This window comes from Heterodontus francisci, chromosome 37 (genome assembly GCF_036365525.1).
Source record: "Heterodontus francisci isolate sHetFra1 chromosome 37, sHetFra1.hap1, whole genome shotgun sequence".
NCBI classification, from domain to species: Eukaryota; Metazoa; Chordata; class Chondrichthyes; order Heterodontiformes; family Heterodontidae; genus Heterodontus; species Heterodontus francisci.
In genome coordinates this window covers 20,365,380-20,380,774 of record NC_090407.1, presented here as the reverse complement: position 1 = coordinate 20,380,774, position 15,395 = coordinate 20,365,380, and the positions used below count along the sequence as shown (strand labels likewise).

The 15,395-nt window shown below is 44.4% G+C and overlaps 1 protein-coding gene across 10 annotated transcripts in view; it reads left to right on the top strand.

Annotated features, from left to right (window-relative positions):
• Positions 1-15,395, top strand: part of zgc:154075 (uncharacterized protein LOC556929 homolog) — a 232,261-nt gene that overhangs the window by 130,597 nt on the left and 86,269 nt on the right. The window contains exon 14 of one of the 10 annotated variants that reach the window (XM_068017230.1): positions 119-806. The exons of the other annotated variants lie outside the window; for them this stretch is intronic. Within the exon in view, the coding sequence (XP_067873331.1) occupies positions 119-262 (144 nt within the window). The 3' untranslated portion in view covers positions 263-806. Of the gene's footprint in view, positions 1-118; positions 807-15,395 lie in introns of those variants that run through there. 10 annotated transcript variants of the gene reach the window in all.

The window sequence follows — 15,395 nt, the reverse complement described above, 5'->3', positions numbered from 1 at the left end:
AAAATATCTGTTCAATTCATCTGTCGTCTGATTATTATCCATTATTAATTCCCCAGACTCGCTTTCTATAGGATCAATGCTCACTTTGTTAACTCTTTTGTTTTTGAAATATCTACAGTGTCATGCAGGCCCCCATCTGCCAAGAATGAGGCATATTAATTTTGCCACATGGACATTAAATTTCAAATTGTTGCCAGGAAGAAGAGAAGGCCTGTTACAAGAACTGACAGACCTTGGCTGGAAAAAAACATTTACATACTAACAGACATTGAAAGCAGGGAAGCGCATTCCATTCCCTGCTAAGCTGATACAATGCACAGAGCCGAGATGTGGTCAGACCAGTTAGTCACATGACTAACCTGCTTGGCAACCTGGGGGTTTCTGAATTGTACAGTTTGAACTGAGAACCTGCAGAAAGCAGAATGCTTCTGGACTGAAGAAGACCTCCTGTCTGTCTGCTCCCATCTCTTTCTCACAAGCCTCTGAATCCACTGAAGACACATGAACCCCAAGAGAGAAAAGTCTCCGACAGCAAACAAGGTTTAAGAAGAATACTGGGCCCCAACGAAAAACAAGATCCACCTACAATTAAGGACTCTGCAGTGAGCTCGAAGTAACAACAACTCTTCAGATATTGCCTCAAACCTTTCCACTTTAATTTTCTTCTCTTTTCTGCCTCTATTTGCATACGTGTATCGCGTATGCATGCTAACGTGGGGTGTGGTGTGTATCCGTAGACATTAACTGAATTAGAGCTTAAGTTTAACTTGAATAAATTTCAACTTTTCTTCTATAAACCTAAGAAAGCCTGGTTGTGCTGGTTTTTTGGCCTTATAATTGGAAAGCGGTGAACAAGGATTCACCAAGGGGGAGCTAAAAACATGGTGTGTTTAAAAATTAAACCCTGATACAGTAAGACCAGTTGAAGGCTGAAAGGGAACCCTCGAGCTCTTTCTCACCTGGTCGTAACAATAGAAACACGTACAACTGTCTTTATATTTCTAGCTAGCTTTCTCCCGTACTCTAATTTTACCTTCCTTATCAATCTTTTAGTCATTCTTTGCTGTTTTGGATAATAATGATCTGATTGGGCATGGTCAACATGGATTTATGAATGGGAAATCATGTTTGATGAACCTGTTGAAGTTTTTGGAGGATGTTACTAACAGAATTGATAAAGGGGAGTAGGTGGAGGTGGTATACTTGCATTTTCAGAAGGCTTTTGATGAAGTCCCCCACAGGAGGTTGGTTAGCAAAATTAAAGCACATGGGATAGGAGGTAATATACTGACATGGATTAAGGATTGGTTAACAGGCAGAAAGCAGAGAGTAGGAATAAATGGGTCATTCTTGCATTGGCAGGCTGTGACTAGTGGGGTACCACAGGGATCAGTGCTTGAACCCCAGCTGTTCACAATATATATCAATGATTTGAATGTGGGGACCAAATGTAATATTTCCAAGTTCGCGGATGACACAAAACTAAGTGGGAATGTGTGTTGTGAGAAAGATGCAAAGCGGCTTCAAGGAGATTTGGGCAGACTTAGTGAGTGAGCAACAATGTGGCAGCTGGAATATAATGTGGAAAAATGTGAGGTTATCCACTTTGGTAGGAGGAATAGATGTGCAGAGTATTTCTTAAATGGTAAGAGATTAGAAAGTGTAGATGTACAAAGGGTGTCCTTGTCAATAAGTCACTGAAAGCTAGCATGCAGGTGCAACAAGCAATTAAGAAGGCTAATGGTATGTTAGCCTTTATCGCAAGAGGATTTGAGTACAGGAGTAGTGAAATCTTGCTTCAATTGTATAGAACCTTGGTTAGACCGCACTGGAGTACTGTGTGCAGTTCTGGTCCCCTTCCCTTAGGAAGTATATTATTGCCAGATAGGGAGTACAACGAAGGTTCACCCGACTTGTTCCCGGAATGGCAGGACTGTCCTATAAAGAGAGATTGGAGAAACTGGGCCTGTATTCTGTAGAGTTTTGAAGAATGAGAGGGGATCTCATTGATACCTACAAAATACTTGAAGGGATGGACAGGATAGATGCAGCTAAGATGTTTCCCTGGTTGGGGAGTCTTGAACCAAGGGACACAATTTCAAAATAAGGGGGAAGCCACTTAGGACAGAGATGAGGAGAAATTTCTTAACTCAGAGGGTTGTGAATCTTTGGAATTCTCTACCTCAGAGGGCTATGGAAGTTCAATCATTGAGTATGTTTAAAGCAGAGATTGACAGATTTCTAAATACACATGATATGAGGGGATATGAGGATAGTGTGGGAAAAAGGCATTGAAGTGGATGATCAGCCATGATCGTATTGAATGGCGAGTCAGGCTCGATGGGCTGAATGGCTTATTCCTGTTTCTATGTTCCTATTCTTTCCAGACCTTCTTTGCAAAGGCACATTCCAGAAGGTGGGTGACGGTCTCTTCCCCACCGTAGCTGCCTTGAGGGCATCATGCGGTGGTGCTGAGACTCCCAATGTGCACAAAAGATCTACAGGAGGCTCTTTCTCGCCACCAGCCAGGCTACATCTTGCTGCTTGTTTTCTGGTAATGAGGCATTCCGCAAAATAATTTTAAGAGTCTGCTCAGGGAACCATGTGATAGGATCCACCATCTCCTTTTCCCGCAGGGCCTCAAGAATGTTGCACGCGGACCACTGCCTGTTGGATTTGTGGTCAAAGATGTTTCTCTGCACAAACTTTTCCACGAGGGACAGGTGGTAGGGCACGGTGGAACTCAATGGAGCGTTCTGCGGCAACGTGGCCAGACCCTTCCTTTGTAACACCGTGGACAGATAGAGCCTCAGCACGTAGTGACACTTGGTGCTTGCGTGCCGAGGTCTGCGCACAGATTGATGCAGCTGCACACAAAGGTGACCACCGGATGAGGGCGACCTTGGGTATGTTTTCCCCCTGCTTTATCTGGAGATTTATACATGATCCCCACGGTGCATTTTCGATCTCCAGATAACGTGGAAGATGGTTTGGGTGACTGCCGGGCCACAGGAGTGGGCTACAGGCCAGACCTGTGCCACGTACAGCAACACCAAGAGCACGTCGCAGCTGATAACCAAGTTTTTAACTGCAATGGAGAAGGAGCGTCGTTCCCACATGCCCAGTTTCTGTTTGACTTTGGCTAAGCACTCCTCTCAGTTTTTGGCACATGCCCCGGTCCTTCTGAACCATATCCCCAGCACCTTCAGTTAGTCTGACCTGACGGTGAAGGAGACAAACTGTCTGTCTGCCCAGTTCCCAAAGAACATGTCCTCGCACTTGCCACGATTGATTTTGGCCTTCGAAGCCATTTTGAACTGTTTGTTGATGCTCAACAGTCGGTGAACCAACAGCAGATCTGAGCAGAAGACAGTGATGTCATCCATGTATAGGGAGGCTTTGACCAATGCATCTCCGCTGCCTGGGATTGTCACCCCTCTTATACCCGCATCCTTCTTGATGGGCTGAGAAAAAGGTTTGAGGTAACCCATGATCAAAACAGAGGAGAGAGGACAGCCTTGCCTGACTCCAGCTTTGATCAGAAAGCTATCCTACTCCCATCCATTGATTTGAACCGCGCTACTGATGTTTGTGTAGAGCAGTTAGATCCAATTGCAGATTCCCTCTCCAAATCCTATTTTGGAGAGCATGTCCATCGTGTAGGTGTGTGATATTCTCTCAAAGGCCATCTCCTGGTCCAAGCTGGCAGGTAGTCACCCTCCTGTCCTGCACGTAGGTGATCGTATCCCTGAGTAGCGTGAGGCTATCAGAGATCTTACTGCTGGGTACATTGCAGGTCTTCCTGTGACAGTCAGCCAGCAAGAGGCAGTAGTCAGAGAAGAACACTGGCTTGACGTCAGTGGATCTGACCTTGAGCGTTCAGGATACAAACAGGGAGTTGGTAGTGGAATGGACCTGTCTGACCTCAACCCAGGTGTATCTATACGGTGCTTCGTCTGCAGGTTTTCTGAAGACGTCGTGCAGCTTGGCATCTTTTATTGCTTCCATCAAGAGTCTGGACATGGATTCCAGTTGGCTGTCGGCCCTGCTGGATCATCCAGCTGCATTGATGATGCAGTTGATGTCATTGCCTAGAATGACCGGCGTGGACATCACCAGCAGCGGTGGGAGCTGCTGGAAGATGGTCAGCCGCTTATTCTTTAGAGACAGGGCCTACACGTTGATAACCAGAGCGGAGCATTTTTGTGCAATACATCTGCTATGAGAAGGAGGATGCCCACCACCTCCTTAAGTTCAATGATCATGAAGTTGCCATCCCGCAGCAGAATACCCAGGCCAGAGGAAGAGCAGTCATTTCCTCCTGACCAGAGCAATGGCCCACGGGACCACCATTGCAACCATTGCCTGTAGGTGCTGAGGTACGGGGTTCTGCACTCCTGCATAAAAACAACAGGTCGGCTTTGGATTTGGCGAGGTACCCCAAGATCAAACCACATTGCATGGTGGCCTTAACACTACACAAGTTAATGGAGACAATCTTTAGACCATTTAAACTGTGTATTTTTACTCGCCTGATTGTCTATGCTAGGCACCGATGATAATGAGGTACAATTTTGAGCCAGTCAAGGGTGCAAGGGATAGACCAAATAATTGTAGGCCAGTCAGTCTGACCTCAGTGGTGGGCAAATTATTAGAATCAATTCTGAGAGATAGGGTAAACTGTCACTTAGAAAGGCACAGATTAATCAGGGATAGTCAACATGGATTTGCTAAGGGAAGGTTGCGTCTTACTAACTTAATTGAATTTTTTGAGGAAGTAACGAGGAGGATTGATGAGGGTAGTGCAGTGGATGTTGTCTACATGGATTTTAGTAAGGCATTTGACAAGGTGCCACATGGCAGATTGTTCAGAAAAGTAAAAGCCCATGGGATACAGGGGAATGTGGTGAGTTGGATCTGAAATTGACTCCGTAACAAGAAACAAAGGGTAATGGTTGGTGGATGTTTTTGCGAATGGAAAGCTGTTTCCAATGGCGTCCCACAGGGCTCAGTGATGGGTCTCTTGTTGTTTGTGGTATTTATTAATGATTTGGACTTAAATGTGGGAGGCATGATTGGGAAATATGCAAATATGACACAAAAATTGGCCATGTAGTTGGTAATGAAGAGGATAGCTGTAGACTCCAGAATGATATCAATGGATTGGTTGAGTGGGTGGAAAAGTGGCAAATGGGATTCAACCCAGAGAAGTGTGAGGTAATGCATTTGGGGAGGGCAAACAAAGCAAGGGAATACACAATAAACGGGAGGATATTGAGAAGGGTAGAGGAAGTGAGAGACATTGGAGTACATGTCCACAGGTCCCTGAAGGTGGCAGGACAGGTAGATAAAGTGAAGAAGGCATATGGAATGCTTTCCTTTATTGGCTGAGGTTTGGGACTGCAAAAGCAGGGATGTAATGCTGGAACTGTATAAAACGCTGGTTAGGCCACAGCTGGAGTATTGCATCCAGTTCTGGTCACCACATTACAGGAAGGACATAATTGCTGTCGAGAGAGTACAGAGGAGATTTACAAGAATGTTGCCAGGGCTTGAAAATTGCAGCTATGAAGAAAAATTGGATAGGCTAGGGTTGTTTTCCTTGGAACAGAGGTGGCTGAGGGGTGACTTAATTGAGATGTACAAAATTATGAGGGACCTAGATAATGTCGACAGGAAGGACCTGTTTCCCCTAGCAGAGAGGTCAATTACCGGGGGCACAGATTTACGGTGATTGGTAGAAGGATTAGAGGGGACATGAAGAAAAGCTTTTTCACCCAGAGGGTGGTGGGTGTCTGGAATTCACTGCCCGGATTGGTGGTACAGGCAGAAAGCCTCAACTCACTTAAAAGGTACCTGGACCTGGACCTGCACCTGAAGTGCTGTAACCTGCAAGCTACGGACCAGGTGCTGGAAGGTGGAATTAGCTTGGGCGGCTAGTTTTTTCAGTTGGCAGACATGATGGGCTGAATGACCTTTTCTGTGCTATAACTTTTCTATGGTTCTATGGTTTAATCTGGTCTCAGGCCTCCCAGTTGGGGTTTGTGCTCCTTGGGTGGTACTTATTTCAGTGGTTATGTTACTGGACTAGTATTCCAGAGGCCTGCACTAATGATCCGGAGCCCTGTGTTCAAAATCCCATCACGTCAGTTGGGGAATTTAAATTCGATTAAATAAATCTGGAATAAAAAGCTACTGTCACTAATGGTGACCATGAAACTACCAGATTGTTGTAAAAGCCCATATGGTTCACTAATGTCCTGTAGGAAAGCAAATCTGGCCAATATCTGACTCCAAACCCACAGCAATGTAGTTGACTCTTAACTGCGCTCTGAAATGGCCTAGCAAGTCACTCAGTTGAATTCAAGAAGGTGGCTCACCAGCATGTTCTCAAGGGCAACTGGGGATGGGCAATAAATGCCAGCAATGTCCACATCCCATGAAAGAATATAAAAGAATTCCCATCTGTACAGATGCATAATATGCTATAATACTGCATTCCTGTGTTATTTTTTCACAGATACTAACCCTTTTAAAACAAACAAGTTCATATCTGTGTAAAAATAGTACACAGGAATGCAGTATGGGCACCTTGAGCATCCACGAGTGAAGTTCACCAATCAGAAATTCTAATTGTAGTTCAATTAGGAACATGCATTGAGCTTGCCAAGTTTGAGACAAAACCTCATGCACATTGAATAAATGACAGGACCGTGCAGAGGCAATGCTGAAACATATCAGAGTTATATGGTGTGTGGTTTCATTTCGTAGTTTTTAGAGGTTTTCTTTGAGTAGTTTTGAAGTTAGCAACAGGTGGTTTCTTTGTCTCACCTGTGTGGTGTCGGGTTGCACTAGGTGTTGTTTCATTGGTTCTGTGAATAGAGTGCTGATAGGTGAGACGTGGCTTAATTGGTTATGTGTCAGATGTTTTTTTGAACTGTGATTGTTCTGTTTTTTCACACTGGCAAAGCTTGGTTATATATCTTTGTCAGTTTCCTACTTTAAAGCATTTGGTTTTAAAATTTCATTCAATGTATGTTTTGACATAGATTTTCATGCAATTACACACAGGGTGAAGCTGATATGCTTACCCCAGCATAAATATGCACCTTTTTGATCATAAGTTTTGTATTGACTCCGGGTAGAAGCATTTTTCTTTATAATATTACTCAGCTTTTTATTATTTTCTAGTTTTCTCCCTCCTCTTCCCATATCTCTTGAAGGTGTGGAACCTGCTGCAATACGATTCTGCAGGTACCAGGCACTCTTTATTACCTTACCACCTTTTTTCCACATGTTGGCTGAGAGAGCAAGTCGACAAGCTGTAGCACTATAGAGGCATCACAGCCAAGTCCAATGCTGTCCTCACTTAATGTCCACAAACCTTCTAGCAGGTCACTAGCTAATCACCAGCAGCAGTTGCACAGTGTTCAGCTCTATTTGCAATTCCTGAAATAATGAAGCAGTCCATGCATTCATCCAAAAATACTTGAACAATAACCAGGCTTGAATTGAGAAGTAGCAAGTAACATTTGTGCTACACAAGTGCCAGACAAATATCAGCCCCAACAAGAGAAAGTCTCACCATCTCCCCTTGATTTTCAATGGCATTGCCATTGCCGAGTCCTCCACCATCAACATCCTTGGAAGTTACCATAGACCAGAAATACAATTGGACCAGCCATTTAAATGGTGTAGCTACAAGAGCAGGTCAAAGTGGCTCACCTCGTAACTCCCCAAAACCTCTCTACCACCTACAAGGCACAATTCATGAATGTGATAAAATGCTCTCCACTTGCCTGGATAGGTGCAACTGCAACAACAGTCAAGAAGCTCAACACCATCTAGGACAAAGCAGTGCACTTGATCGGCACTTTGCCCATTCACCTAAACATCCACCCCTTGCCCCACCAGCTCCCTAATAACACTTGGTGTACTTGCACCATAGGCACTGCAGCAGTTCAAGTAGGCGGCTCAACATCACTTCTCAAGGGCACCTAGGAATGGGCAATAAATGCTTCCTTTTGTCAGCGACCCCCACATCCCATAAAAGAATGAGAAATCTGTAGCTGCAGAGCTGGAGTATGTGCTATCTGCTGGAACTTGTCAAAACTTCTTCGACAGCACCTCCCAAGCCTGTGATCTCCACCACTTAGAAGGACAAGGGCAGCAGGTGCATGGGAACACCATTATCTCCAGGTTTTGCTCCAAGTCACGTGATAGCCTGACTTATACATATATCACCATTCCTTCATTGTCACTGGCTCAAACCATAGATCTCCCAACCTAACAGAACCATGAGAGTACCTTCACTACATGGACTGCAGCAGTTCAAAAATATGAGCCACCACTTAATGGCAGCTGGGGATGTGTAGTAAATGGCTGCATGGCCAGCAATGCCAACACCCCAGGAATGAATTTTTAAATGGTGGGAATGCTGGCTGATTGTCCTTTCCTTAACCCAGGGGCACAAAGTCAGTTTTAGCACCTCAACTCCCATCAGTACACTCAGCACCTGAGACTGGGACCTTGCCAGCCTTTGTGGGTCGGTACCACACTAGGTGGTACCTACCAATGGAACCATCACATCATCTTTAACCTAGTCTAATAATTGTTTTAGATGGTAAATTATATGAATTTAAGCTATATACAAACTTCAAAGCTGTAATAATTGTTAGTCATATTAGATTATTTACCTGGAGATGCATTGGGGATATAATGTGATAGGTTAGCAATTGTGTACTAATTATTTCAGCCTGATGTACGTTTCATCATGATCTGATTAAGTAATAAATAACAACTGCTTGCACAGTGCTGGGGAGTTGAGGATCAGCAGGAAGTCTTTTTTAATCACTTTGCTGTTCTCAATATTTAACATCAGGAAAATTCTTCTGCCGAACCATTGTCCTCAGCCCCCATATAATGTCTATTATTACTATTCAATGACTGTTTTTACTACTGATTGAGGTACTACAATTACCATCTTGCTCTTTTCTGTTTTGAAAATATTCTACCTACACATTCAACCAGTAGTAGCAATTTTCCCTTTGGGTCCAACATAGAGGAACGGCTGATAGCCAAGCTCGGTCTTGTCTCTACTTAATGTTTATGCACGCACTTTCCAGTATTAGCTTGGCTCAGCTAGTGGCACGTTTGCTTCTGAGTCAGAATATTCTGGGTTGAAGCTGCACTTCATGTCTTGAGCACAACTGGGCTGACACTTCAGTGCAGTACCGAGAGTGCTGCATTGTCAGAGGTGCCATTTTTTAGATGGGTTTTAAACTGAGGTACCTTTTGCCTGTGTATTTGGATGTAAGAGTGTCCATGACACAACTTGAAGAACAACAGGGGAGTTCTCATGGCCAATGTTCATCTGAGCCAACATCACCAAAAATTGATAATTAGGGCGGCACAGTGGCGCAGTGAATGGGGCGGCGCAGTGGTGAGCACTGCAGCCTCACAGCTCCAGTGACCCGGGTTCGGTTATGGGTACTGCCTGTGCGGAGTTTGCAAGTTCTCCCTGTGACCGTGTGGGTTTCAGCCGGGTGCTCCAGTTTCCTCCCACAGCCAAAGACTTGCAGGTTGATGGGTAAATTGGCCATTGTAAATTTCCCCTAGTGTAGGTAGGTGGTAGGAGAATTGAGGGAAGGTGGGGATGTGGTAGGGAATATGGGATTAATGTAGGATTAGTATAAATGGGTGGTTGATGGTTGGCACAGACTTGGTGGGCCGAAGGGCCTGTTTCAGTGCTGTATCTCTCGATGACTCTATGATAATTCATTTCATTGCCATTTGTTGGACCTTGCTGTGTACAAAATGATTGCTATATTTATCTATAAAACAGTAATGATTACACAGAAAGACTGACTGGCTGACTTGCATTTATGTAGTACTTTTGAAGCGTGCTCACTATTATAATTGCATGTGGCGATGTCCCACAAACAGCAATGTGATAATAATGACCAGGTAGTCTCTTAGTGATGTTGGTTAAACCATAAATGATGTCTAGGACACCAGGGAGAACTCTGCTGCTCTTTTTTGAAATAGTGCCATGGGATATTTTACATCCAGCAAATCTTAGCAAGAATGCCTTGAGCACCACATATAGGCCAGGCAATTCTACTGCATTTGTTAACATTTAAATCATCTGTCTAATTTGAATCTCTTATATGTTGTTCCTGTTGAGCCACAAGGCTGCAATTTAAAGATGTAAACCACATTAAAGCTGAGAGGCAGCCTGTCATTTCAGATTCCTGGTTCCTGTTCCAGCTGGCTGGAATTAAAAAAAAATGTTTGAAGGCATGCACACTAGAAAGAAGAAAGACTTGCATTTACATAGCACCTTGTCCTATCTTGCAGAAATGTCCCAAAGTTTAAGCAACTGTCAAGAAAGCCTGCTATGCAAAGGAGGATATTTAATTCATCGATTGGAAACCTACATTAAACTTTTAATGAAGCAAAAAGAGCTGGATTCTACAGTTAACTTTTAAAAATAGCTGGCAGTCAAAATGGCCACCGGAATTTGCATTTGAACACCTTGCACATTCCAAGGCCTCAAAGAGGGGACACATGTCTGATGAGCCTGTACCCAAAACAATGGCTTGCTCTATTGATTGAACACAGGAGGTTGTGCTCATTAGCAAGACATTCAAAGCCATCCTGGGACATTAACCTTGAAAGGGCCAGCCCGTCCAGGTGTAAACATTAACATCGTAAGGGACTGAAATTCCTAAACTTGAATCTCATTAGAAGGTTCCAGACAATACACTGAGGGAGTCATGTGACCATCTGTCCATCTCTGTGAAAGCTGGGAGTTTCCCTTGGACAAGGCAGACAAGCCAGTGACTCATTCTGGGTAGAAGCCAGAAGGGCTGTCTCTCTCGCGCTCTCTCTCTCTCTCTCTCTCTCCAGAAGGCCTGGTAGGGCATGCGAAACCTAGCTGCTGGGTGCTGGATCCAAAACAAAGATACCAGGTGAAGAAAGACACCTACAATTCTGCCTCTAGGAAAACCCTGAGCCAAGTTGGCCAACCACAAAGTACACTTCTACCAGCCAAAGACCTCAGGAACACAACTTCAGCTTGAAGACAGCGGAATCACCATACCCCACAGACGGTGTATTAATTTATATTTGTTCTGGATTCTAATCTAACCACAAATCTACTCCTCATCAATCTGTGATCTATTTGTGTGTGTGAGATTCTTGTGTGAGTGTGTGTGTGAATGTGTAGCGTAATCCCCGTATTAGCTGTAAATCAGGAAATGGAAGGGAGAGAGGAACTCAAGAAAATTACAATCACCAGGGAAGTGGAGATGCGGGCTGACAAGTCTCCAGGTCCTGATGGGTGTTAAAAGAAGTGGCTAGTGAGATAGTTGATCAGTAGTTTTAATTTTCCAAAATTCCCTAGATTCGGGGAATGTTCAGTTAGATTGGAAAATAGCCAATGTAACTCTTTTATTCATAAAGGGAGGGAGACAGAAGTCAGGAAACTACAGGTCAGTTAGCATAACATCGGTCTTAGGGAAAATGTTAGAAGCTTTTATTAAAGATGTTATAGCAGGACATTTAGAAAAAATTCAAGGTAATCAGGCAGAGTCAACATGGTTTTGTGAAAGGGAAATCATGTTTATCCAATTTATTGAAGTTCTTTGAGGGAGTTACATCTGCTGTGGATAAAGGAAAACCGGTGGATATATTGTACTTAGATTTCCAGACGGCATTTGATAAGGTGCCACATCAAAGGTTATTGCAGAAAATAAAATCTCATGGTGTAGGGGGTAACATATTGGCATGGATTGAAGATTGGCTAGCTAACAGGAAACAGAGAGTAGGCATAAATGGGTCATTTTCTGGTTGACAAGATGTAACAAGGGTGTGCCACAGGGATCTGTGCTGGGGCCTCAACTTCTTACAATTTGTATAAATGACTTAGATGAAAGGACCGAAGGTATGGCTGCTAAATTCGCTGATGACACAAAGATAGGTAGGAAAGTAACTTGTGAAGAGGACATAAGGGAGCTACAAAGGGATATCGATAGGTTAAGTGAGTGGGCAAAGACCTGGCAAATGGGGTATAATGTGGGAAAGTGTGAAATTGTCCACTTTGGCAGGAAGAATAAAAAAGAAGCATATTATCTAAATGGCGAGAGATTGCAGAGCTCTGAGATGCAGAGGGATCTGGGTGTCCTCATGCATGTATCGCAAAAGGTTAGTATGCAGGTACAGCACGTAATTAGGAAAGCTAACAGAATGTTATCATTTATCGCAAGGGGAATTAAATACAAAAGTAGGGAGGTTATGCTTCAGCTATACAGGGCATTGGTGAGACCACATCTGGAGTACTGTGTACAGTACTGGTCTCCTTATTTAAGGAAGGATGTAAATGCGTTGGAGGTAGTACAGAGAAGGTTGACTAGACTAATACCTGGAATGGGCGGGCTGTTTACGAGGAAAGATTAGACAGGCTAAGGTTGTATCCGCTGGAATTTAGAAGAGTAAGAGGCGACTTGATTGGAACATATAAGATCCTGAAGGGTCTTGACAGGGTGGATGTGGAAAGGATGTTTTCCCTTGTGGGAGAATCTAGAACTAGGGATCACTGTTTAAAAATAAGGGGTTACCTATTTAAGACAGAGATGAGGAGAAATATTTTCTCTCTGAGGGTCGTAAGTCTTTGGAATTCTCTTCCTCAAATGGCGGTGGAAGCAGAGTCTTTGAATATTTTTAAGTCAGAGGTAGATAGATTCTTGATAAGCAAGGGGGTGGAAACTTATCGGGGGTAGGTGGAAATGTGTAGTAAACAGTTGAGCCATGAACTTATTGAGCAGGCTCAAAGGGCCGCGTGGCCTACTCCTGCTCCTAATTCGTATGTTCGTATTTTAATGTCCCTATGATTTTTCTCCTGAATTGCTCGCAGCGATATCTTTAAGATAATCCTGAAGTGTTGGCAACTGATTAAATGAATATGAATCTTCTTACAAAAACATACTTTATTGATAAAATTTGTAAATGCACATTACATAACTGTTCAAATTTGACATTACATAAAGTCCAATACAATTCAATTTCTTTCAGTACAGTTTGTGGCACTCTGAGGTGCCTCACTACACTTGCAATTAAAGGTTATATTTATAATATACATTTCATGTCAAACATACAGCCCGAAGGGTCTTATATTGGTTTCAGCCTCTCGGTGTATTATGGCTGGTGGACCTTAGACCGTTTCCTTTCCTCATTGAGCCTTTGCAGTGGCTGCCCCAAGCTTTAGTGCGTCCTTCAGCATATAGTCCTGGACCTTGAATGTCTGCAACACTTGGCTCTTTGTACTGGAGACCAACAAGTTTCGGGCAGACCAATGTGCGTCTTTCATCGAGTTGGTGGTCCTCCAGCAGTAGTTGATGTTTATCTTGGTGTGCCTCCCTCGGAACAGACTGTAGAGCACAGAGTCCTGCATTATGGAGCTGTTCATGATGAAACTCGATAAAAAATCACTGCATCTCTTTCCAGACTTTCTTCGCAAAGGCACATTTCAGAAGGAGGTGGACGACGACGGTCTCTTCCCCACTACAGCTGCCTCGAGGACAGCATGGGGTAACGCTGAGACTCCGGGTGTGCATGCCAGATCTGATAGGGTGTGCCCTTCTCAACACCAGCGAAACTATGTCTTAGGGCTTGTTTGACAGTTCTGATGCTGAGGCATTCTGCCAAATGCATTTGACAGTCAGCTCGGAACCATCTAACAGGAACCACCGTCTCCTTTTCCCACAGGACCTCGACGTTAAGTGCAGACCACCACCTGATGGAGTTGTAGTCAAAGGTGTTTTTCTGCGCAGATTTTTCCATGAGGGACATGTGGTACGGTATGGTCCAACTGAATGGCACATTCCATGGCAATGTGACCAGTCCCATCCTTCACAACACCGGGGGCAGATAGAACCTCAGCATGGAGTGAGACTTAGTGTTTGCATATCAAAGGTCTGCGCATAGCTTGCTGCTCCACACACAAAGGTGACCATCAGGATGAGAGTGATGTGGGATATGTTTCTCCCCTGTTATATCTAGAGATTTGTATGTGGATGCACTGTGGACACAGTCCATGTTCGATCTCCTGATAAGTGGAAAATGGTTTGGGTGACTGCCACTACACAGAAGTGGGGTATGGGACAGACCTGTGCCATGTATTGCAACACTGAGAGCACCTTGCAGTTGACCAGGTTCTTACCTGCACTGGAGAGGGAGCATTGCTCCCACATGCCCAGTTTCTGTTTGACCTTGGCTATATGCTCCTCCCAGATCTTGGCGCACGCCCCAGCCCCTCCAAACCATATCCCCAGCATCTTCAGATAGTCTGACCTGACGGTGAAGAGGGCAAAGGATTGGTTGGTTCAGTTCCCACAGAACATGGCCTTGCTCTTGCCGCAATTTACTTTGGCCCCCGAGGCCAGTTCGAACTGGTTGCAGATGCCCGTCAATCCGTGAACTGACAGCAGATTTGAGGAGAAGATGGTGGCGTTGTCCATGTGCAGGGTGGCTTTGACCTGAGAACCTCTGCTGCCTGGGATCGTCACCCCTCTTATGCCTGCATCCTTCCTGATGGACTCACCAAATGGTTCGATACAACACACAAACAAGACAGAGGAGAGAGAACAGCCTTGCCTGACTCCAGATTTGATTAGAAAGCTTTCCGATTCTCACCCATTGATTGAAACTGCGCTACTGATGTTTGTGAAGAGCAGTTGGATCCAATTGCGGATTCTCTCCCCAAACTCCAATTTGGAGAGCGCGTCCATCATATAGGTGTACGATATCCTGTAAAAGGCCAAGCTGATGAGCCTGGTGTCCACCCTCCTGTCCCATACCTAGGCAGTCTTAACCCTGAGTAGCACAAGGCTATCAGAGATCTTCCTGCCGGGTACAGTACAGGTCTGATCGAGGTGAATCACCAACTCCAGAGCAGACTTGACCCAATTGGCGATGACCTTGGACAGAATTTTGTAGTCCACATTAAGTAGTGGCTGCCAATTTCTGATTTCTGTCCTCCCCCTTGCGCTTGTAGATGAGGGTGATGATGCCTTTCCTCATGGATTCTGACATGCTGCTGGCCAGAAGAATACTCTTGTACACTTCCAGCACGTCTGGGCCGATCCAGTCCCACAGACTCGAATGCAACTAAAGCTGTCATTTCCAGGAGTTTTACTTGTCTCAAGGGACCTGACAACCTTTGTCCAGATTCTCCTGTGTACTGTCATCTAAGGCCTCCATGATAGAGGACAGGAAGGACGAGGAGGCCGTTCTGTTCGTGGGCTTCATGTCATACAGCCCAGCATAAAAGGATTTGCTAATCCTTAGTATGTACAAGTGAACATACATTTTCTTTCCCAAAAATATACTTTATT